The sequence below is a fragment of the Drosophila serrata genome, unplaced genomic scaffold (assembly GCF_035046125.1).
Source record: "Drosophila serrata isolate PLE 108 unplaced genomic scaffold, ASM3504612v1 contig_123, whole genome shotgun sequence".
Taxonomy (NCBI): domain Eukaryota; kingdom Metazoa; phylum Arthropoda; class Insecta; order Diptera; family Drosophilidae; genus Drosophila; species Drosophila serrata.
In genome coordinates, this window is record NW_028257021.1 from 19,875 (window position 1) to 43,816 (window position 23,942).

The window sequence follows — 23,942 nt, forward strand, 5'->3', positions numbered from 1 at the left end:
GGGTCGATAAGCTTTGCTTCAATTGACTAATTAGATCTTATCAAGTCAGAGATTGCAACTCCTCGAACACTTGCCGTCAGTGCAACGGTAAGCATCGCACGTTAGTTCACCTGATTGAGTCAAGATTGGTTCCTTTGGCACCCACTAATCTGTCTGCTGTTGAAGTCAATGCTGTTGATCAACATGCTGGTGATGCCGCTTCATCACAAGCCATCACACTCTGGAGAGGGCTAATAATAAAACCTTGCTGCCAACTATTCTTGACAATGTAATGACAAATGGGGCAACAAGTTAAACATCGATTAACGCCAGTGATCCTGCAGAACAACATTTTCTTGCAACGCATTGTCGCAAGGAAGATGCTGTATACATTGTTCAATACCCATTCAAGGAGCCCATACTGCCAATTGGTTCTACGTTGCCACAAGCTTTAAATAAAATTTTAAATTTCGAAAATTCCCTGCATTCAAACAACAATATGTTGATTTCCTGAAAAGAGGACAAATGGAGTTAATACCTGTTGCTGCCGCGGATGAGGATCCCGCACGCTGTATTTACTTGACTCACCATGCAGTGTTAAAGCCAGACAATGTTGGGAACCCAAAACTGACTCTGTCTTCTTCAAGCTAGAAATTCCTAAACTGACAACAGCTCTCACCAAAAGCCAATATCTACGACCCGCTGGGTTTGCTTTCTCCCACAACTGTGTTGCTAAAGATTCTCTTTCAACATGGCTGGCAAAGTTCTATCGAATGGAGTGAGGTATTAGATCCCCAATTATGTACTTGATGGCAAAAGTTCGTAGTTCAACTGCATTTATTGGAAACTTGACGAGCTCCTCGTTACATCCCTGCCCCACATCAATCAATGGAACTTCATGGATTTGCGAATGCTTCGTCTCAGGCATATGCTGTTGTCATTTATAGTTGCGTCGAAACCAACCATAGATATGCGGTCAGATTGATAATGGCAAAAACTCACATTGCTCCTATAAAGCCTATCTCTATTCCACGACTTCAGTTAAACGTAGCCCATTTGCTCTCAAAATTGATTTATCTGGTCAAACAAGCACTAACACTTCCTGTTATCAGAATCAATTGTCGGTCAGACTCTGAAATAGTCCTGCTTTGACTATCAACATCTCCGCGGACGTAAAATACATATGTTTGCAATCGCACTGCTGAAATTCTAAAGGCCTGTCCAAGAAGCTGCTGACAATATATTCGAAGTGGAGATAATCCTGCAGATTGCGCAACGCGAGCACTACTTCCAAAGGACCTCGTCGACGTCAAATTTAGTGGAATTGACCCGCTTGGGTGTCGCAGTCATTGAGGACACTCAGCTTCGGCTCTGACTTCGTTCATCGTCTTCGGAGAAGGAATCGATTTTCGGTGTTCCTGTCAGCGTGGGAACTTCAATACGCACGCTGGAGTCGAACATCCAAATTTGGAAAAGCTTGGTTTGCAATCTTCATTTGTTTATCTACAAAGGCAATGCACATCGAATTGTTCAGTGATCTGAAAACATTCGCCTGTATAGCCGCCTTCAAGTACTACTACTTCAACTTTTCAAAGACAGGCTGGAGAGATTTCGAGCTTCTTGTCGAGTCACGAAATTGATTGGCATTTCATCCCGTCTCCTGCATCCCATTTTGGAGGGATTTGGGAGACAGGAGTGCGATCTTTAAAGCTGCTCCTAAAAAGAGACAATTGCAGCAGTGCACTCACATTCGAGGAATATTCGACCTTGCTTAATCACATTAAAGGGCTTCTGAATGCAAGAATTAAGTATTACTATTATTATTAATTGTTATTAGTTGCATATAATCGGTCCTAGTTTATTGATCATAGGTGTCTTGTTTACAACATAATAGCTTTAAGCTCACATACATAGCCGAAGAGGCAGCATATATGTATATGTATATGAACATCACGCGATTTTTCTTATCACTATTTGGCTGCACGTTTTTATATTTTCGGCAGTTAATTAAAATTTAACTCTACCCGCAACCGCTCCTTATAGTTATACCCGCATAAAATTAGTCTAAATCGCTACAAATTAATAAACTCAAAACACCTAAGAAAACATTAACACAGTGCACTTCATTCATAAACACCACCCAAAAGGAGAAATCTATCCAACCCCTATCACTAATTACCAAGGAGAAATTATTCATATAGACATTTACATTACAGGAAAACAAAGCGTACTAACAGGCATCGATAAATTCTCTAAATATGAACAAGTAAAAATTTTAGAATCTAGAGCATCTGAAGATATAAAGAATCCACTAAGAGAAATTCATAATGATTCAGGCTATAATTAATAGTAATGGATAATGAATGACCACTAAGCTCGGCTGAAATTAGGTTTATGATAGAAGACCAACTTAAGATATCAGTACACACCACGGCCCAGTATTCATCGACGAGTAATGGGCAAATAGAAAGATTCCATTCAGCATTAACCGAAATTATACGATGTTTAAAAAAGACATCGAGAGCATGACATTTGGAGACTTACTTTTTAAGTCAGTTCAAGAATTTAATAAATCCATCGCATTGGTTAACACAAATCTCCAATCCTGGCGCGAAATGGAATGAGTTTCGAGAATTGTTTCTTCAGCGCTTCAAAGAAGAAGAGACGATGGCGGGCATGTTTCTCGCAGTTTATGCAAGTCGTTTAATGACGTCATTGACAACGAAATGGCGAAATAGGAGCCACGAAGAAATCGCCGTTTATACCGTGTTTGCACACTTGGCGACGTGCAATCCCGAAGTAAATTACTAACCGAATTGAAGGCGTTCTCTTTTGATAAGAAACGGCGCGGCTGTCGTGACGAAAACACTGAACCAGACCAAAAGAAAAGAAGAGTGTTATCTGTGGTGTTTCATTTTTGTGGAAAACAAGGACATAAAATTGCAGAATGCCGTGAAAACAAACTCACGGCAAGTGGCAGAATGCAAGAAAGCCCTTAATAGATTTGCTGATAAAAATGAAATACAAGTAACCTGGGTACCGGGACACAGCGAGATTCCGCGGAACGAAAAGGCAGACGAACTAGTCCGTGCCAGATCGGCAGGGGTAAGTACGGAAATCAACTTACCGATCTCCCTAAAAGCGATCCTGACAAGGATCCATGACCACGTTAAGCAGATAGCTAACAATGAAGTAAGAGCGAGCACAGAAAGTCAATAGAATGTTGGCGAGATATGACAAAAAACGAACCAGTGAACCGCTATCCAAAAGCAAACGAGATATCAGCAGGATCACGGCAGTCACCACGCGACATTGGGCGATCGGATCGCAGGCAATGAAGATGGGACTGCCACATAATATAATCTGTAGAAGCTGCTAGCAAACTACAGAGCAAGAGACATCGAACCATCTCCTCTGCTTCTGCCCAGCACTGAATCATATCAGACTTCGCCACTTCGGTGCCTACCAGATGGAGTCACTGGGAAGGTATCGTCAATCCTAAGTTTCCTTACTGACTCTGGTTGGTTCAGATAGCGATCAGGACCACCAACAAAAAAGAGAGGGAGTGGAACAAAAACGAGCTTAGCTCTACTGAATGTTCTATTGGAATAATGTTTTGGGGCATGATTAGTGCACCCGTTGCACCTGCGCATGCCGATCTCTGAATCCTTGTCAGTTTCTGGATGTTGTAGGCCTAAGTAATGCCACCACCATGGTCACCACACTAGTGCTCCATATGTGTGGGTCTTACAACCGCTGTATAGAGCGTATTAATTTCTTGGGGTGGATGCCCCAGTTTTTTCTGAACATCTTCCTACAGGAGTAAAAAGCTATGCTAGCTTTTTTAACTCTTTCGTTGATGTTTTGTTTTCATAACAGATTCTCATCCCAGATACTTTGCTTGTAGCGATAGTCAAAGTTCTATGCCTTCTATCTGAGGCTTATTGAAGTTAGGAATCTTTTTTCTTCTTGTAAAGAGAATACGCTCCGTTTTATCTGGGTTGATACCCAATCCACAGGTTTTGGCCCATGCATTGAGTTTAGTAAGTGCCCTTGTCATCAGTTTGCTGATGACGTCGGAGAAGGGCCCTGAAGTCAGTAGGACTACGTCGTCTGCGTATGCTACCACTTTCACACCTTCACTGTTGAGTGTTTTTAATATGTCATCGAGGAAATCGTCCGGCTTGGCTAGAAACACCTTTATCTTGGCCTTTCTGATGCCATACCGAACCTAGTTATCTGAATCTTTAAGTTTTTCTAGGCATCGCTGTTTGATGAGGAACAAGAACGGCTGGCTTTCTCCACCTTGAGCCCAGTCCTCCATATGGACCCATCGATTCTGTTGTCGCAGTCTTAAGCATTCTTTCGCGGTTGGCTTGCGCCTTTTCTTCTTCTTCTTGGGATGTCCTTGGCAGGGACTAGCTTAATGCTAATCCCCTTCTGCCAGGAATTCCTTTGATGACTCGTTGTCGCATATGATGACCCGGTGCCTTCTAACAATGTCTGAAGAGTCAAAGGAGGGCGCCGGACCAGATGGTTTCGTCAGGCCATTTTATATTATTCTAAAATTTTGTGTAAAATTTTATGAAAACCGGGTTACTATATCATATAGCTGACATAGGAATGATCAAAAAATTAATACAACTAAAAATTATAACTCTTTCGGTTTTCAATAGATTTTATATTATTCTAGAATTTCGATGTTAATTTTATTAACATTTTACGACTTTATCATAATGCTGTCATACAAACGATTTTTAGATATAGAGGAAAATGCAAACCGGTGAATGTGAAACTGTAGCAATTTTATTTTTTTTATTCAATTTGTGTAAAATTTTATAAAAATCGGAATACTATAACATATAGCTGCCATAGGAACGATCGAGGACTTAATAAACTAAAAATTATAACTTTTTCAGTTTTCAACCGTTTTTTATCAAATTTGAGATATATAATAATATAATTTTGATTTACATTTTATGAAATACATCATATAGCTGCTACACAAACGATCGTTTGACAATGTTAATTTGTAAAGATAATATATATATAGTGACATATCCACAGTCCCATAGACTTTAGCACATGCTTACTTATTCCACATATATGTACACCCATGAATCATCATCGAATGATAACCATACAGTCATTGGATACCACAACTCCACACGAGTTCGACAGTAGAATAAACACAAGTCCCCAGTAGTAGACTAAACAATTTTATTGTCTAAGCATCCTTTCCTATTTGTCGCGTTCACACGCTCAAAGTTCGGACTCGTTAGCTCGAAAACAAAATTATCAAATTTCAAAAGAGCACTTGAATCCAAGAGAAATTAAAGAATCAATAAAGCTTTCTCTCAGAATCTTTCGAAATCCATCAAGATCCACAAAAGCTCGAAACCGAGGCTTGATCGTCACCCATCCTAGTTCAATAAGCAGAGTTCAGTTTGAGACACGAAATTATTCAGTCGGTGTTCTTCTCATAAAAATATCTTGTAAATTATTCGGTTAAATAAAAATAAAAAATAATTTTTTTTAACTTAGGAATAACCAAGTATTTAATTATATATATATGTATGTAGATGAATAAAATCAGTCATTACTTAATTGATTTTTAAAATAATTATGTATATTGTTCTAATTACTTTTCGGAGCAGACCGCTCTCACTTAATTATGGCTACACCTGCTGCACTCTTAGCCGTTCTCTTTGTTGCTCTCTCTTCATCTGTCCCCTTATTTATTAAGCAAAACTACATTTGAAAGCTTATATATAATTGAAGCCAAGCGTCCGATCGGCAGTTGCAGCTCCGACAAGAGAAAAATAAGAAAATAAATACGGCATAAAACTAATCTATTGTGCGTTAATTAGTAATTGCTTTATGGTTGTTTTCCCCATAAACAATTCCTAGTGATCAAAGTTCCATCTACCCTTATAAACTTTAGCGTGCCGAAGCTAGATTCCTTTCTTGTTTTTAATTTATTTTGTACAAATTTAATTTCAGCTTAAAAACAAGGCAAATAATATGCGTGAACATAAAAGAAGCAGGGAATATGTGTATGAAGACAGCTCAGATTCTGATAATAGGGATTTAAGAACCAATCCAGTAATTAAACTTACAACAGAACTCATTGTTTTATTAACATTTAGATTAAATCGACTGTCAAGGAACTATCGTTTTGTTCATAAGGTGCTGTCCGCTGAAAAAAAAACTTTACAGGAAATTAGCAAAGTTAACCGACTTGGACTTTCAAATACTGCAGCAATGTTTAAGTTTTTAAATCAATCCTTAAATTAGTAAGTAACTATTGATTCTAACCTTACATTCGAAATTATTTTTTTTCTTTATCCCAAGTAAAACCAGTCTATCAAGAAGAGAATCGATGGTAAACTTAGTATCCCATGGTGATGATTTTACTACTCTTGACCATAATGATTTTGTTCGAATATTAATTGCAATGTGGTATGCATTAATTGCCAATACGGAGACGGTGTGCTACTTGGCAGTATGTTTAAATCAAACAGAAAATTCCTCTATGGTTTCGTTGCCCATGCCGTTTTTGGTTCTGTGCTGGGGCGCTTTAACTTTGCCAAGACCAACTAAAACTTTTTGGGTTACTCTAATTACCTATACATTGGCAATGATATTTTTTAAATCCATAATGCACCAAAAAATTGTTCTTGATCTAAATCTTGTAAGCGATTCGAACAAAGAACATTTTAAATTTTTTATGAAGCATGGTAACGCTATTTATGATTTGCTTTTATTAGTCGTATTATTTTGGCACCGCTATATGCTTAAAAAACAAGGCATTTGGACAATGCAGCGAACGAATTCTGAAGTGTTATTGCTAGAGAAAAAAGGCAAGTTCTCATATTATATAATACAAATATTATATATAATTTTATGAATTTTAGCAAGTAATGTAAGAAGTAGTTACTACAAAGAAAACCCTGAAGATATCCTTGAACGTTTAAGGTAAGATTTCCAAATTAAATGTTTTCTCAATGTCTTACTTATATATTGGAAAACAATTATAAAGTAAAAACAACCAAAAAGGAAAGGGAAGAGGAAAGTTGCTTGAACTTTTAGCGGAGTAAAGCGGGCGGGAACTCGGTTCCATGTCTAAGCTTAGTTGGTACTATATATGCAGCTCAATAAGGCGCCGAAAAAAACCACTACACCCCTGCCTTTAATTTTCACAAACGGATCCAGGATATCCACATGCATTTTTACCAGCAAGTTCCAGCGACTTGTTTTCTTTCTCGCTGCTGGTCTTCAAAAAAATTCCGAACATTAAATATCAGTCGCACTGCTGCAAGATTAATGTTTTTTAATCGTGTTAACTCCACGTCCGAGTCTTCCGGATACGATGACAGTTGAAAAATTCATATTTCTCTTCGTTTCAACTTGCCAAAGGTCGAGGCATATGTGCAGCTACTTACACAAACACGCATGCTAAACTTATGCACATTCATATTCCTTTGCAGAAAAAAATTCGCCGTGAACAGTGAAATTGGGTTGTGCGAAAAAGGCCGTAATTCATTTCGGCTAGCCAGTGTGTACTTGCCTTGGCAGTGTTCCCGGTAAGCCGAGCAGTCCACCGCTACCGCGATATATATATTTTTTTTGGTAATTCTGTTCATGTAATCGCAATAAAGTCTTCTCCGCAACGCTACACTGTGTCAATACATGCCCTCACACATATTTATCTTCATATTTTCATGCATGCCCATATATTTTCCAACATATTTTCTGCCTCCGATTTCAGGAACTAACCTCCACTACTCCCGGTCGAAGCGAGTCGACCTCATTCTAGGAGTGGACATGTTGGCGCAAATAATGTTGCCAGACACCAGGATCGGACTGCCCGGCGAGCCCTTAGCTCAGAATACGCACTTCGGATGGATTCTCTCTGGACGTGCAGAAGGCGTGAGGGAATCAACCCAGTTACGCTGTCATCGAGTGCTTTTGGACACCGAGGCATGGCTGAAGCGCTTCTGTGAGGTAGAGTCAGTCCCAGAACGCCCTTCGTTATCGGAGGGGGACCTCTGGTGCGAGGCCTTCTTTCAGAAGACTTACGTACGTCGAGGGGATGGCCGCTATATAGTGCGGTTGCCCTTTAAAACCTATCGGGACCCAGCCATGGTCCTAGGAAGATCTCAGCAAATGGCGCTTAATCGGTTCCTACAATTGGAAAGACGCCTGTCCAGCAGTCCAGACCGGTGGAGCAAATATGTGGATGAGATCGAGGAATACTTTGCGCTCGAGCAAATAGCGCCGGCTGTGGGCAGTGAAAGTAGTTCAGTAAAGAATACTTCCACTAATATGCATGTAACCTCTTGTGTACTCCCACATCACGCTGTCTTCAAGAAGGAGCCTCAGTCGGCAAAACAGCGAATCGTCTTCGACGCCTCCTCAAGGACAAGCAACGGAAGGTCGTTAAACGATATTCTGTGGACCGGGCCTACACTGCAAAACGACATGTCGGCAGTCATACTGAATTGGCGGAAATATCGTTTCGTTTTCACGGCGGATATACAGAAAATGTATCGCTGCATTGATGTGCACCCGGAAGACGCCCAATATCAGCGGATTTTATGGAGGGCGGCGGATGGATCGATCCACGTTTATGCATTGTCGACGCTAACGTTCGGAACGGTTTCTGCGCCCTTCACGGCCATCAGGGTCATTCAACAGCTAGCGAGGGATGAACGGCGTTCATTTCCTAAAGCGGAAGAGGTGTTGATGCATGAGATATACGTGGACGACATTCTTTCCGGAGGACATTCGTTAGAAGAGACCGAAGACAAGAGGACCCAGGTGGCGGGGGCGATAAAATCCGCGCGTATGGAGTTGCGGAAATGGTCCAGCAATGAAGCGAGTATCCTGCTCTCTATTCCGTTGGAGCATCAGTGCAGTCAGACACCTTTAAACTGGGACACCACGGATCCTATCAAGGCGCTAGGAATGTATTGGCTTCCAAATAAGGACTGTTTTAAATTTCGGATCAATTTTGAGATACCGGATAGCTTAACCAAAAGGATGATTCTGTCGAGCATAGCAAGGCTGTTTGACCCGCTGGGTCTCATCGCGCCGGTCATCATCTCGGGCAAGTTAATATTGAAGGACGTAACCATGGCGAAGAAAACGAATGCAGACGGAACCATGGCAACTCTGGATTGGGACGAAGAGGTTCCTAATGCGCTTGCGGAACGGTGGCAAGCGTTTCGGTACGGCTTGCTAAGGATCGGCGATATTAGTATACAGCGGTGGATTCATTATTCTCCTGGAGCCATAGTTTCGGCTCAGCTTCATGCGTTTTGTGACGGGTCGTCGACATCCTATGCAGCTGCGACGTATTTAAGGCTCCAGCACCAAGATGGAACGTGCTACGCCTCTTTGTTGGCCGCAAAGTCAAAGGTTACTCCTACCAAACCCTTGACCATACCTAGGACGGAGCTGAGTGGTGCCGTACTGGCCGTCAAGTTGGTGAAATGGTTGACCGCGGCCAGGTGGATAAATGAGCTCCCAATCCAGACCTTTTTCTGGACGGATGCTACGATTCTTCTGCATTGGCTACACGGGGACGTCAACAGATGGAAGACTTTCGTCGCTAACAGGGTCGCCTTTATTCTGGATCATTCTACGCCATCGCAATGGAGGCATGTAGGGACCAACGAGAACCCAGCAGACTGTGCGACAAGAGGGCTATCTCCGGGTGAGCTAGCGGGCTACGGCTTGTGGTGGCGAGGCCCGGAGTGGCTTACACGCTGTCAAGCTGACTGGCCTTCGACGGAGGTCGGTCAGGCCGACTTGAATGATGCCGCCTTAGAGGCGAAGACGGTTAAAGTTCGCGTTCACCACACAGTCCCGCTGCCATCGTTGATTCAAAGATTTTCGAGTTTCACCCAGGCCGTGAGAGTCGTAGCGTACGTATTTCGGTTCAAGTCCAATACTGCCGGAAAAGGAGAGAGGCGCACCGGTCCCCTAGGCATCGAAGAGCTCGACCATGCTCTATTCGCTATCGTGCGCATCGTCCAAGGGGAGTCTTTCGCGTCGGAGCTGACCGCAGTAAAAAATTCTAAGCGGCTGCCCTCCAGAAGTAAGCTCTCGAGCTTGTCACCGATCTTAGTGGAGGGCATACTGCGAGTAAGGGGGAGATTACGCCATTCTGGTCTGTCGCACGAGCGTCGCCATCCAATAATCCTTCCAAGCTCTCATCATTTTACACAATTGGTAATACGCTATTCGCACATCTTGACTCTGCACGGAGGTGCGCAGCTAACTCTGGCGCACACTCGCCAACGGTTCTGGATACTGACAGGAAGGCAGGCGGTGCGATCGATTGTACGGAAATGTGTGAGGTGCTTTCGGGCCCGGCCAATCACGTCGGCACAGCTTATGGGAGATTTGCCGATACACAGAGTGAACCCCCCTAGTCGGCCATTTCTGGCGACTGGAGTGGATTACACAGGCGCTATAGAGCTGAAGGCAGCGCGGTTGCGAGGAACAGCCGGTTACAAAGGATACATCGCCGTTTTCATTTGCCTTGCAACAAAGGCAGTGCATCTAGAAGCGGTGACAGGCCTCACCACGGAGCATTTTCTGCTAGCTTTGGGAAGGTTTACCGGTCGGCGAGGGATCGTTCAACATCTCTACAGTGACAACGGAACCAACTTTGTCGGCGCGGACAATTTGATGAAGGCATTCTACGGTAAGCTTCAGGAGGATTATGAGAAGCTCATAGCCCCCAAGCTCGCTTCGCAACGAACCACCTGGCACTTTAATCCTCCGCAGTCGCCCAATTTTGGCGGGCTGTGGGAGGCTAATGTAAAGTCGGTGAAGCATCATCTAAAGAGGGTCATTGGGGATCGGAGGCTCACCTATGAGGAGTTGTCAACGGTGCTCATAAGCATAGAGGCGTGCCTCAACTCCCGACCGCTCTGCCCTCTCACAGCTGATGCAGATGATCTCGAGGTGCTCACACCGGCTCACTTTTTGATTGGGGACTCCATGCTGGCGCCTCCGGAATATCGACCTCAGTCCAAGTCCTTTGTGGAGCAGTTTCTAGTCCAGCAATCCATGATAAGGCATTTCTGGAAGGCTTGGAGTCGGGACTGGCTAGCCAACCTGCAGCAGAGACCCAAGTGGTGTCAGGAGACTGAGGGCATTCAGCTCCACGACCTTGTCATCATCAAGGATGACCGATTTCCGCCGTCCACTGCCGATACGTTCTTAGAGCTCTCACTTTGCCACCTCAACCATAATGAATTGTTTCTTGCGCACGTTTCTTGTCTCATTTCTCCATACTAGATTCTACCCCGCCTACCACCGTGCAGGATCTGGACAAGCGGAGATGTTTCATGCTTAGTCTAGCATTGGCGGGCGGCATGTTTGGTTTGGTCGCTGGTCCCATTGTGCGGGAGAGCGGCGTTCGGCTGGTCGCTCGCTCGGTGGGATAGTGCATACGAGAGAGATGGAATGAGAGGAGAAGATCAGTCTGCATTTGCGAACGACGAGGAACGCACGCCGCCGATCTAACGCCGTCTTGTTTGTACACACACGCCTGTATATACATATATAGAATAGTAAATTAAATATTGAATTTAATTGCTGTGTTTGATCTTGCCTGGGGAACCCCTCTTACAATGACCTCTTGTTAATAATACAAGGGGACACAACTATTCATAATACGTACATATATAATTAAAAACCAAAGTGAGCCAAAACAATCACGCGAGTGTTTTTTATTCTTCTAATTTTTCAACTTGGCCGCCGCATCGTCCGTGTTGTTATTGTCGTTTGGTTGGGTCCCTCACATATGCATCAGTATAGCCCAGTGAGCTTTTTCTTCTCGAACATGAAAGAAAAGGTTTTTTAATTCCAACTTTCGGGCTATGAAATAATTTATATTTACGATAAATTTTCAAAATTAACAAGAAGTGTATTATTTTTTAAGACGAGAATAAAACGACTATTCGTTGGACTCTTTGTCTAAAGTAAATGACAAATATAAATAAGTTCCACATCTGAGCCACACAATAAATATAAATATATATATATGCAATACCCATATTCGTCTCCTAATGCGTGCGGACAGTCCGGATCTTTTTCCGTTTTTTTCGAATTTAGCTCGGAGCTTCCCAAACGCGTCGCCACTCTTGCTAAGCTCGGGCCTCTGCGAACATTTTATGTTTAAACCATACTTTTCCAACAGAAATTTGTTTACTTTCAGGTGATATTGCAAAACAAATTGATAAACTATGGTCATGGTTTTTACTTAAAATTGCACATCAAATTGATAAACTATGGTCATGGTTTGTACCTAAAATTATAGATAAATTCATAAACTGTAAGCAAAAATAAAAAACGGTAGTTTTGTTTGGGCTTGTACACCTTCTTTTCACCTTTTTCTGGATAAAGTTGTCGATAACTTTGTAATATTGTAAAATCATCTTTCCAAGTGCACGGACGGGTTTTTTTCTTGCGCTCTCGTTTTGTGTTCAAGTTTAAATCTAACCACCGGCGTTAACTTAAATTTTCTAATTTGTGTTTATAACTTCCCGTTCACTTCGCGTGTGCATGCAGTTATTCTAATTTGTGTATATAATTGGTATTATTTTCCAATTTAGTTGTGCTGCTAGTGCTAGCTTTTGCATATATTGCATTCCTTTTTGTGCCTTCTTCGTCTAGCTTTTGTTTGCGCCGTCGCAACATCTAAACGTTTTTGCTACCTACTTCTCTCCCACGTTCTCCCACTCTCTCGCTTTAGCTGTGCCGCTGCACTTCTTATCTTATCTGATCTCATACGCCCTCCCGCTCTCTCGCTCTCGCTGTGACTCTTCACTTCTTTCTTCATAGCTCTGTTGTTTTTTTTTCCAAGTACAAGTACAGTGGTAAGTCCTTATAATATCCGCAAATATTGTCTGTTTCGTCAAAACCTGCAAAAAGGCAATTACTGCAGGTGATCTTACAATCGGCTGCTGGCTGTGCGATAACATCAAGCACGCCAAGTGCATGCTAGAAAAGATTCGGTACCCGAATGTGCAGCGGGAGTGCCAGTACCGCCGGTTATTTCTGTTTTGTCCCCTGGGGGGTCGCAAATATTGACTCCTCAACGTTCCGTGTTTAACGATATATCTGCCCAGGGTGTTGGGCCCGGAATACCGGCCGACAATGGCACGACAGATAACCTATCTGCCTTGCTAAAAGCCCTTATAGCGGTTCCAACGACGAGACATATTTTTGTCTCGCGGCTCTCCCCTCATCAAACATCGGAAGATGTTCTCGCATTTATACAAAGCAAAACCAGAGCCGAAAAATTAAGATAAAGGTGGAAAAGTTTAAATTTTCTTACGCTAGGGACATTACATCTTTCAAAATAAATGTCCCTAACGAGCTCTTTAACACTATTTGCTCTCCCAACTTCTGACCAGAGTACATCGTTGTAAAGGAGTTCGAGGCGAAGAAAAAGAAAAAGCGGCCTGTAGGAATAACTCTTCCCAGGCCTGATCATACCTCTGCGCCTTCTACGTCTTCCAATCCCGACCCAAAAAAACTAACCTACTCCCTGGGTATTTCCTATCAGAATGCAAGAGACTTACGTATTAAGCTTCCAAACTTTTATTCCGATAGCCTTTTCTTTTGCTTCTCAGGTTATAGTGCTCACAGAAACCTCTTTGAAGCTCCGAAGTTTTTCCAGCTGTGTTCCCAGTATATCGGCTAAATCGCCCTATCAGACGCGGGGGTGTAATTCTTATAACTGTGGACTCCTCACTCTCTTTAGAATTATTAACCTACGAGGAATGCAATGATGTTGAATTCCTCTGTGTGAAGCTATTTATCAAAGGTAGCTCCATTTTTATTACCTGTTCCTAAATACCTCCACTGTCGGAACTTCCTATTTATTGGAATCACCTTTCCGCTATTCAGATGGTTTCCAGTAGACTTTGGATAGAGACCAGTCCTAGTCCTAGGAGATTTTAATATCCTTGGTGCTATTTGGTGCTCAAATAATTCCACCAATACTCTCCATACACCTACACAACATGACTTTATCGCTGACTTGTTTGACATTTCGCTGTCTCAAGTCAACCATGTGCGAAATTCCTTACAGGGCTTGATTGATCTTTGCTTCGTCTCTGATCCTGCGAGAGTCAGTTTAGCAGGGTGGCGCCTCTGACGCAGCCCGAAGATCCTTATCATCCAACTTTCGATGTGACTCTTGATATACGGTGTAACTTACAGAATATTTCTAACCGTCTAGCCAATAAAGTCATCTGTTTTCGCAAAAACGGACTTTTAACGGCTGAATAATTTTATAAACGAGTTCAATTGGTCCGATCCATACATGTGCACTGACATGGCAGTTGCCGTGGATATTTTTTACAGTGTCATGAATTCATTTTTTACTGAATGTGTTCCGTTATATTATCCGCCAAGCTCGATTAAACCGCCGTGGTTTACTAAAGAGTTGAGCCAACTTAAGAAAAAAAATCTAGACTGTATGCTAAAGTTAAAATCACCGGTTCTCAATCTGCCCTTTCATCTTATTTATCAGCTCGGTCAAACTTTACCGTGCTGAACGCGCAGTGTTATAAAAACTATTTAACTCGTTGTAGGGCCCAGTTCTCACAGGACCCAAAACAGTTTTATAATTTCGTTAACACTAAACGAAAGCCTAAAACAAATCCTACCTCGCTTTCATTTGAAAATACTACCGCAAATAATGATCAGGCAATAGCCGATCTATTTTCGCAAATTTTTCAAACAACCTATTCAAGCTCTTCGTATTTACACCTGACTTATTCCTACGACATACCCAAATCAAACTTAATTTTATGTCCTAGCCTAAACGCAAGCTCTCTCCTTTTAGATCTTCATGGTGTCAAGCCAGTTTATTCGCCAGGTCCCGACGGAATTCCTGGCTGTGTGCTCAGGCATTGTGCTTAGAAACCTCCCACTTTCCCATTATTTGGAAGGAATTGTTTATTATTCCTCTCCACAAAAAAAGTTAGGAAATTGGAAGCCAGCAATTATAAAGGAATCTCTAAGATGTCGGCCATCCCTCAATTATTTGAAAACGTTATCACCCTTTACTTACAACACCTTTGTAGATCGGTTATTTCTCCATGTCAACATGGTTTTATTAAGCGAAGATCAACAACAACAACTCTTTTGGAGCTCTCTTCCTATATTTTAAAGGGCTTCCATAATAATTGTCAGACAGATGTAATCTATACTGATTTCAGTAAAGCATTTGACTCTGTTAACCATTCTCTCCTCGTTAGAGAACTCGATTTAATGGGTTTTCCAAGTGATCTTCTTAATTGGATCTCTAGTTATTTGAATGGCAGGACGCAAAAGGTCCTCTTTAAGAATAATTTATCCAATATTCTAAGGGTTACATCTGGTGTCCCGCAAGGAAGCCATTTGGGACCCTTATTGTTTACATTATTTATAAATGACCTGCCCAAAGTCTTGACTAACTCCAGAGTGCTTATGTACGCGGATGACGTCAATCTAATGACATTCTCTCGTGTCGTTCCTAAGCTTGCTACTTACACGCTGAACTGCTGCTCTTTGGAAAGAATTAATTCTGTTGACGATTTGGGCGTCCGCTTGGACCCAAAACTTGACTTTATTGATCATATCTCGTCTATGGTGAATAGAGGCAGGGGTGTGCTTGGATTTATTAAACGGTGGTCGAAGGAATTCAATGACCCCTATGTTACTAAATCCTTATATACTTCCTTAGTTCGTCCTATCCAAGAATATGGATGCTGCGTTTGGAGCCCTCAGTATAGTGTCCATAGTAAGAGCATAGTATCGGTTCAAAAGAACTTTTTACTTTTCGCTCTACGCTGTTTAAATTGGGATGCAAACCAAAGATAACCTTTGTTTTTAACCTCATCCATGGTGATGTACCATGTAGAACTTCAAGATCCTATATCCCATTAGTGTTGCGCCACTGTATAACCTTCTTTAAACTGCATGAACCTTTTAGAGTGTTATGTGCAAATTATAATGATTTTTACACACTAATCTCTAACGTAGATACCTTTCCTAAATTAAAATCTTTAATACTAACACACTTAGTAAGCATGCAAGCTAACAATCTGGCAGCACGCCGGTAGTCAATTTTCCTCGTATTCTGTCCTATATTTTCCATCGCGCCTACTGACACCTAACCCAAACAGGCACGTGCCTGGTGTCATACGGGCCACTTGAATGTACTGACCTTGGCGCATCAACGTCCAAGAACTTATTACGCTCCCAAAAGCCGCTTATTCTCCGCGTCTAGCTTTCCTGAAACAGAATCACTCTTAATAGTCTGCCTTGAGATGCGATTCTGGAAACGTAAGGAAAAACTAAAGGTAAGAAAAATTGAAAATATGCATTTAAAAGCGTTTCAGTGCTAAGCGTAACGCGCAGTTGCTCTGTAGCTTTAATATGTTTCTGATTTGTAATTGCTCTATCTCTGGGGCATGTAAAGTCTCAAAAAGCTATGGAATCAAGTGTTTATAGTCCAGAAATGCTTGACCTAGTATAGATTTGTTTTACGAAAAAAGTAGTCAAAATGATACCAAAAATAAGTAAAAAAAACCAAATTAAACATAAAAGTTTAAAAAGTTTTCAAAAATATTTTTATAGAACCAAAAAAATAAAAATAAAGTTAAACAATTAAATAAAAAATGTTTTTTTTTTTAAATCGGGTTCTTTGAAAGAAATAATTTTTTATTTTGATACCCCATAAAAAGATTAAACAATTTTACAACAAATAACTGTCAATTTTCGTTTAAATTACTTGATTATCTTATTTGGCTTTAAATTTGTGATTTCTTCAACCTAAAATGAGAAAATGCGCTTCTGTGCGTCGTCGATCTCCTGCTTTCGCTTTAGCGGAGTAAACCGGGTGGGAGCTCGGTTCTATGACTAAGCTTAGTTGGTATATATGCAGCTCAATAAAGCTGACGTGCCTTAAAAAGAACCCTAAGACGCCCCCGCCTTCCATTTTCGCAACCTTCGGGTTTTCGTCGGCGACTGGAAAAAAGGCCGTTACAGCAGAGACCTTCCAATTATCTTCGCCACTGATCGACGAATGACACCCCGTTTGGTCCGCCCTTCAGCAGATACAGCAAGAAGTGGCCAATAAAGGAGCCATTTACACGCTGAACTGCTGCTGTTTGGAAGAAATTAGTTTAGCTTATGATTTTGGATCCTAAACTTGACTTTGTCGATCATATTTCGTCGATGGAGAATTTAGCCAGGGGTGGTTTTATTAAACGGTGGTCAAAGGAATTGACCCCATGTTACTAAATGTGCAAATTATAATGATTTATACACACTAATTCCTAACTTAGATAGTCTTCCCAAACTAAAAACCCTAATACTTACCCACTTAGTACACATACAAGCAAACAATCTGACAAATCTCTCTGTCGTCAATTCAAACATAGTTTCGAGGTGAAAGACCCAGAATATGAAGAATTATTTCATCTTTCATTCAATTCAATCATATTTTGCGCTCTCGATTTGTGTTAAAGTTTGTTAATAACCATCGGGGTTAAATTGAATCTTCTATTTTGTGTACCTGTTCCTGTTCCTGTTCACTTCGCGTGTGTAGGCAGCTATTCTGATTTGTGTATTTCTTTAGTTTTATTTTCCAATTTAGTGTTACCTTTAGCATATTTTGCATTCCGTTTTGTTCCTTCTTCGTTTTGCTTTCGTTTCCGCCTTCGCGACAGCTTAACGTTTTAGTTTTCTATCTCCCACGCTCTCCCGCTCTCTCGCTGTGCCGCTGTGTTTTTTTTTTCTTAAGTACAAGTACAGTGGTAAGTCTGAATAACATTGTCGGTTTCGCCAAAATCTGCAATGAGGCTACTTATGCTGGGGACCTTACAATCGGCTGCTGGCTGTGCGACAACATCATACACGGCAAGTGCATGGGTGTTGCAGCTCTAACGGTGGATGATGTTAGAAAAAACATTGGCTTTCGCTACTGCTACTAGGCCTGTCGCGATGCGTTAAACTCATGAAATGTTCATGGCGCTGGATAGCCAATTTAATAGCCTTTCGCTATTAAATGAGTCTCCGAGGATGCTGAGATCAAGTGAGACTCGGTGCCCGAATGTGCCGCGGGAGTGCCCGTGCTCCCGGTGATTTCCATTTTGTCCCCTGGAGGGTCTCAAATTTTGAACCCTCAGAGTCCCGTCAAACCTCTAGACCAGGTCGTCAGGCCCGGAATACGGCACGGCAGATAATCTGTCTATCATACCAAAAGCCCTTTATAGCAGTCCCACTCACGAGACATATATTTCTTTTGCGGCTCTCCCCTGCTCAAAAATCGGAATATGTTATCGCCTTTATCCAAGGCAAAACCAGAGGTGACAAATTAAAATTAAAATTAAATTAAAAGTAAAGATAAAAAAAATCAAATTATCTTATTCTAGCGACTTTTCGTCTTTCAAAATAAATATCCCTACAAACTCTTTGAAACAATTTGTTGTCGAGGATTTCGAAGATAAAACAACCTTTCCGCTATTCAGATGGTTTCCAGTAGAATTTTGGGAAGAGACCAATTGGTATTCCTAGGTAATTTTAATATCCCTGGGTATATTTGATGCTCAAATAATTCCACAAATACCCTATTAACCTCTACACAACATTATTTTATTTCTTAGAGCGCTTGCTTGATCTTTTTTTTGTCTCAGATCCGGCGCGCTTTAGTTTAGCCAGGGTGGCACCTCTGAAGCAACCCGAAGATCCCTATCTTCTTACTTTCGATGTGACTCTCGACATTGGATCTGGCTTTCAGAATCTATCTGAACGTCCAGCCAATGAAGTCCGTTGTTTCCGAAAGATTGACTTTGAAAGGCTGAATAACTTTATTTTTGAATTTAATTGGTCCAATCTATGTATGTGGACTGACATGGCAGTTGCCGTTAATATTTTGTACAATGCCATGAATTAATTTTTTACTGAATGTGTTTCGTTATACTATTCGCCAATCTATATCTATACTTCTATATCTATATCTATATCTATACTACTATATAAAGAGGAAAGGTGAGTTTGTTTGTTTGTTTGTATGAATTGTATAGGCTCCGAAAGTACTTGGCAGATTTGAAAAATTCTTTCACTGTTGGAAAGCTACATCATTCCTGAGTGACATAGGCTATATTTCATTTAAAAAAAAAAAATAGGCATCCTTACTAAAATTACGATAACGTAATCCAAGGTGTTAAAAAAATATCAAAAAACTACCTTACATCTACCGCCCTCTACAGGCAGCCAAGGCATTTCCTGTCAAACATTCAAAACATATTGAAATAAGGAATTGGAGATAAAAATTTTATTTTTTTGTTCAGGTTCAGTAAGAAACGAAGTCATGCCACCCAAGAAGTCGAGTTTGGGTCGTCGTAATCGTAATACAGAAGCAAAAAGACGTAAGATTACGAATATAACTGACGAAGAACGGGCCTCCATCCGAGAGACTGAGCGGCTGAGAGCAATGCAGATGCACAAGGAAGAATCAGCAGAAAGACGAGCAGATAGGCTTGAGAGAAAACGATTGAGAGTTAGGCAGTCGCGTTCTGCAGCAATCGATTTGATTCACTCTCAAAATACTGAACGCGACAGGGCAAGAGTAGCTGAAGTGCGTTTACAGCTTGCAGCTGATTAAAACCTGCAATACAATCGTCTTGCATTCAGATATAATCCAACTATTGATTACAGCTCGAATCGAATGTCGTTATTGGTCGGATGCATCAGGTCTGCATATACTGTCAGGCCTCTTAGATTGAATCAGACGAAACTTCGGTCCGAGGAATATATCCATTTGCGGGATGCTGTGATGAATGCTGCAACTCTTTTGAAGGATGGCAAAACTGCTCATTCTACTTTTAAACTTCCACTATCCGTCAATCTTGAACAGCAATCTACATGTTCAATACGCAAAAATGGACCTATTGGTAAATTACTACAAGACGCCTCATTGATTATGTGGGACGAATGCACGATGAGCCATAGAGCACATATAGAGGCCGTGAACAGAACCTTACAGGATCTAAGGAACTCCTCTGCAGTAATGGGCGGGATTACTTTTGTATTTGCTGGAGATTTTCGACAGACTCTCCCCGTTATTAACAGAGGCACGCGAGCAGATATCATCAAGGCATGCTTGAAATCGTCTCCCATATGGACTACGATTGAAACATTAAAATTAAGGACAAATATGAGAGCTCATCTTCATGGAATCACTGATAGCGATTTCCCACAGCAACTGCTAAAACTTGGGGAAGGAATTTTTCCAACTCCAAATTTAAGCGGTCATTGTGACATTCTTCTGGATGAGTCTCTAGGCCAAATACTCCATAATTTGGAAAATTTAATAGATTCTGTATACCCTGATATCGAGAATTTGCACGAAAGAGACTTCCATTGGCTGTGTTCTCGGGCTATAGTATCACCTAAGAATGATACTGTCAATGAAATAAATAATCTGATTGTTCAAAAAGTCCCCGGCCAAACAAAAACATACAAATCGATCGACACTGTAACGAATATTGAAGATGCAGTCCATTATCCACATGAATTTTTAAATTTGTTGAACCCTTCTGGACTGCCACCCCAAGAATTGACGTAAAAAATCGGAATCCCAATCATGCTTTTAAGAAATTTAAACCCTCCGAGCATGTGTAATGGGACGAGGCTGCTTATTAAGGAGTTAAAGGACAATTTAATAGTAGCAAATATTATCACTGGCCCAGCAAGTGGTCAACTAGCTCATATACCGAGGATACCGATGATCCCAACTGATCTGCCAATCCCATTTAAACGGCTTCAATTTCCGGTAAAAACATATTTCGCCTTAACAATTAACAAGTCCCAAGGCCAAACCTTCGAATTAGTAGGGATCGATCTGCGAAATAAATGTTTAACTCATGGTCAACTGTATGTTGGTCTATCGCGAGTCGGAGCCCCTGAAAATCAATTTACTTTGCTGCCACAAAATAAAACAACATCAAATATTGTTTAAAGAGAAGCACTAACAAAATAAATGTATTTTCTTTTAGGGTTATGACATCAATAATTGAAAAAAATAAATAAATAAATAAAGGATGAATATGTGTAATATTATTATTATTATTATGAATGTGTTAAAATTGACAAATCTAAATGTAATGTTTAATGCCCGTGCGAAGCCGAGACGGGCCGCTAGTCTCGAATAAAGCCCCGTTGATTTTCATACTATTCATACGTCATACCAAAATATAACTTAATTTTCAGTCCAATCCTAAAAGAAAACTATCTTCTTATAGCTCTTGTCAGTTTATTCGCCAGGTCCAGATGAAATTCTTAGATGTGTGCTCAGGTATTGTGACGACGCCCTGTGATATCCCCTTCTGAAATTGTTTACCTTATCCTTAGAAACCTCCCACTTTCCCATTACTTGGATGGAATCGATTATTATTCCTCTCCATAAAAAGGTAGCAAATGGGATGCCAGCAATTATAGAGGAATCTCTAAGTTGTCGGCTATCCCAAAACTTTACAAAAACTATTAAACACCTCATTTTCAGCACTTTTGAAAATCAGTTATCCGTGTCAACATGGATTTATTAAGAGAAGACCGCTTTCTATATTATTTTTAGTTTCCATAATAACTTTCAGACAGATGTAATCTATACTGATTTCAGTAAAGCATCTGACTCTGTTAACCATTCTCTCCTTGTAAGAAAACTCGATTAAATGCGTTTTCAAGTGAACTTCTTAATTGGATCTCAAGTTATCTGAATGACAGGACCCAAAAGGTCCTCTTTAGAAATAATATATCTAATGTTCTAAGGGTTACATCTGGCGTCCCGCATTTACATTATTTATTAATGACCTGCCCAAAGACTTGACTAACCCCAGAGTTCTAATGTACGCTGATGGCGTCAAGCTTTGCGTGCAATGTAAGGACGTCGCCTGCCAGTCGGACTTACAAGCAGATCTTCATAATTTTCAAACATGGTGCCGTGTAAACTTATTAAACTTTAAGGGCTCGAAACTTAGACGCTGAACTGCTGCTCTTTGGAAAGAATTATTTCAATTGATTTTTGCATCCGCTTGGACCCTAAACCTGATTTTATCGATCATATTTCGTTTTTGGTGAATAGAGCCAGGGATGGGCCTGGATTAATTTAACGATGGTCGAAATAATTCAATGAACCCCATATTACTAAATTCTTATATACTTCTATAATTCCTCCTATCTAAGTGCGGCGTCCATAGTAAACGCATCGAGTCTGTTCAAAAGAACTTTTTACTTTTCACTCTACGCGGTTTAAATGTGGATGCAAGTCAAAGAATACCTTCCTATTCAAATAGACTGTTCCAAATAAACATACCGTCCTTAGCCAATCGCAGAACGATAATAACCTTATAAATGGTGATGTGGAAAGTCTCTTTGAACTGTATTTACCTTTTAGATTCTAATGTGCAAATTATAATGACTTGTACACACTAGTCTGAAACGTAGATAATGTTCCCAAATTAAAAACTTTAACGCTAACACAACTAGTAAACATGCAAACAAACAACCTGGAAGCACGCCGGTAGTCAATTTCCTCGTAATCTGTCCTATATTTTCCATCGCGCTTTCTCCCACCTAACCCAAACGTGTCATTCGGGTCACTTGAGTGTACTGACTGTAATGCATCAAAGTCTAAATATCGAGTGCTCACAGTACTTTATAGATTGATGCATTTATAAATATAAAACCAATATAAGTATAGATACAGCGTCTTAGTCGTTCGAACAGAATCCGATCTTGTCAGTATGCCGTGGTCGGCTAGTATAAAGTACAAGTGCCAGTATAATTGGTGCAAGCGGTCCCCACCTGTATTTGGACTCAAGTATGTGCATATACCCTCGCGCTCCAAACTACGCAACATAGCTTTCTCCACCTCTGCAGTTGGCTGTTGGCAGCGAGCCTACGAGATTAATCCATTCTAAGCTCCTAAGAATTAGGATCAGATCAGAGACTAGAACCTTCAGTTTCTGAATATAATAGTCCAATTTTAATTGTTCAAAAAAGTCACTGAATTTTTTAATTAGTTTATTAAAATCATCCATCATCTTTCCAAGTGAACGGACGTGTTTTTTTCTTGCGCTCTCGTTTTGTGTTAAAGTTTCAATCTAACCACCGGGGTTAACTTAAATTTTCTAATTTGTGTTTATAACTTCCCGTTCACTTCGCGTGTGCATGCAGCTATCCTAATTTTGTGTATATAATTGGTTTTATTCTCCAATTTAGTTGTGCTGCTAGTGCTAGCTTTTGCATATTTTGAATTCCTTTTTTTGCCTTCTTCGTCTAGCTTTTGTTTGCGCCGTCGCAACAGCTAAACGTTTCATCTATTTATCTCCCACGCTCTCCAACTCTCTCGCTTTAGTTGTGCCGCTGCTCTTCTTATCTTATCTAATCTATTACGCTCTCCCGCTCTCTCGCTCTCGCTCTCGCTTCTTTCTTCATTTTTTTCAATTGAAAGTACAGTGGTAAGTCTTTATAATGTCCTTAAATATTGTCTGTTCCGTTAAAACCTGCAAAAAAGCAATTGCTGCAGGTGACCTTACAATCGGCTGCTGGCTGTGCGAAAACGTCATGCACGCCAAGTGTATTGGGGTTGCAGCTCGGACGGTGGACGATGTAAGGAAAAACATCGGCCTGCGTTACTGTTGTGAGGCCTGTCGCGATGTAGAAAGGGAAATGACGTCTTTCATGCGGCAAACCAAAAGCGGTTTTAAGGGCATTTTAACGAGTTTTCGTAAAACTCTTGATATGTTTAGCCTTACGCTATTAAATGAGTCCCCTAGGCGCAAAAAAACTGCTATTGGTGGGCAGCATGTAGACGGACCCCAACTACCCGCAACAGGCTCTCAGCAACAGCCTCCCACGGCACAGCCCTCGACCTCAGC

At 41.0% G+C, this 23,942-nt stretch overlaps 2 protein-coding genes across 3 annotated transcripts in view; both read left to right on the forward strand.

The window, feature by feature from the left end:
- Positions 1-5,955: 5,955 nt before the first annotated feature.
- Positions 5,956-6,900, forward strand: LOC147644660 (piezo-type mechanosensitive ion channel component-like). Its single transcript, XM_086825999.1, has 2 exons — positions 5,956-6,275; positions 6,334-6,900. The coding sequence occupies exons 1-2, from the start codon at positions 6,004-6,006 to the stop codon at positions 6,887-6,889; spliced, it is 828 nt and encodes a 275-aa protein (XP_086682125.1). The 5' UTR covers positions 5,956-6,003; the 3' UTR covers positions 6,890-6,900.
- The window catches only part of LOC110180486 (piezo-type mechanosensitive ion channel component-like), a 323,286-nt gene continuing 306,238 nt past the window's right edge, over positions 6,895-23,942 (forward strand). The window contains exons 1-2 of one of the 2 annotated variants that reach the window (XM_086825997.1): positions 6,895-6,957; positions 7,751-11,592. In XM_086825997.1, the coding sequence (XP_086682123.1) occupies positions 7,807-11,295 (3,489 nt within the window). In that variant the 5' untranslated portion in view covers positions 6,895-6,957; positions 7,751-7,806 and the 3' untranslated portion in view covers positions 11,296-11,592. Of the gene's footprint in view, positions 6,958-7,750; positions 11,593-23,942 lie in introns of those variants that run through there. The other variant, XM_086825998.1, reaches the window with a different exon arrangement.

What these genes read in the sequence shown, in the direction of transcription:
- LOC147644660 (XM_086825999.1), top strand. Translation starts at nt 6,004, where the DNA reads ATGCGTGAACATAAAAGAAGCAGGGAATATGTGTATGAAGACAGCTCA. An exon ending in TTAAATCAATCCTTAAATTA is followed by an intron (nt 6,276 to 6,333) that starts GTAAGTAACTAT and finishes CTTTATCCCAAG; the next exon opens with TAAAACCAGTCTATCAAGAA.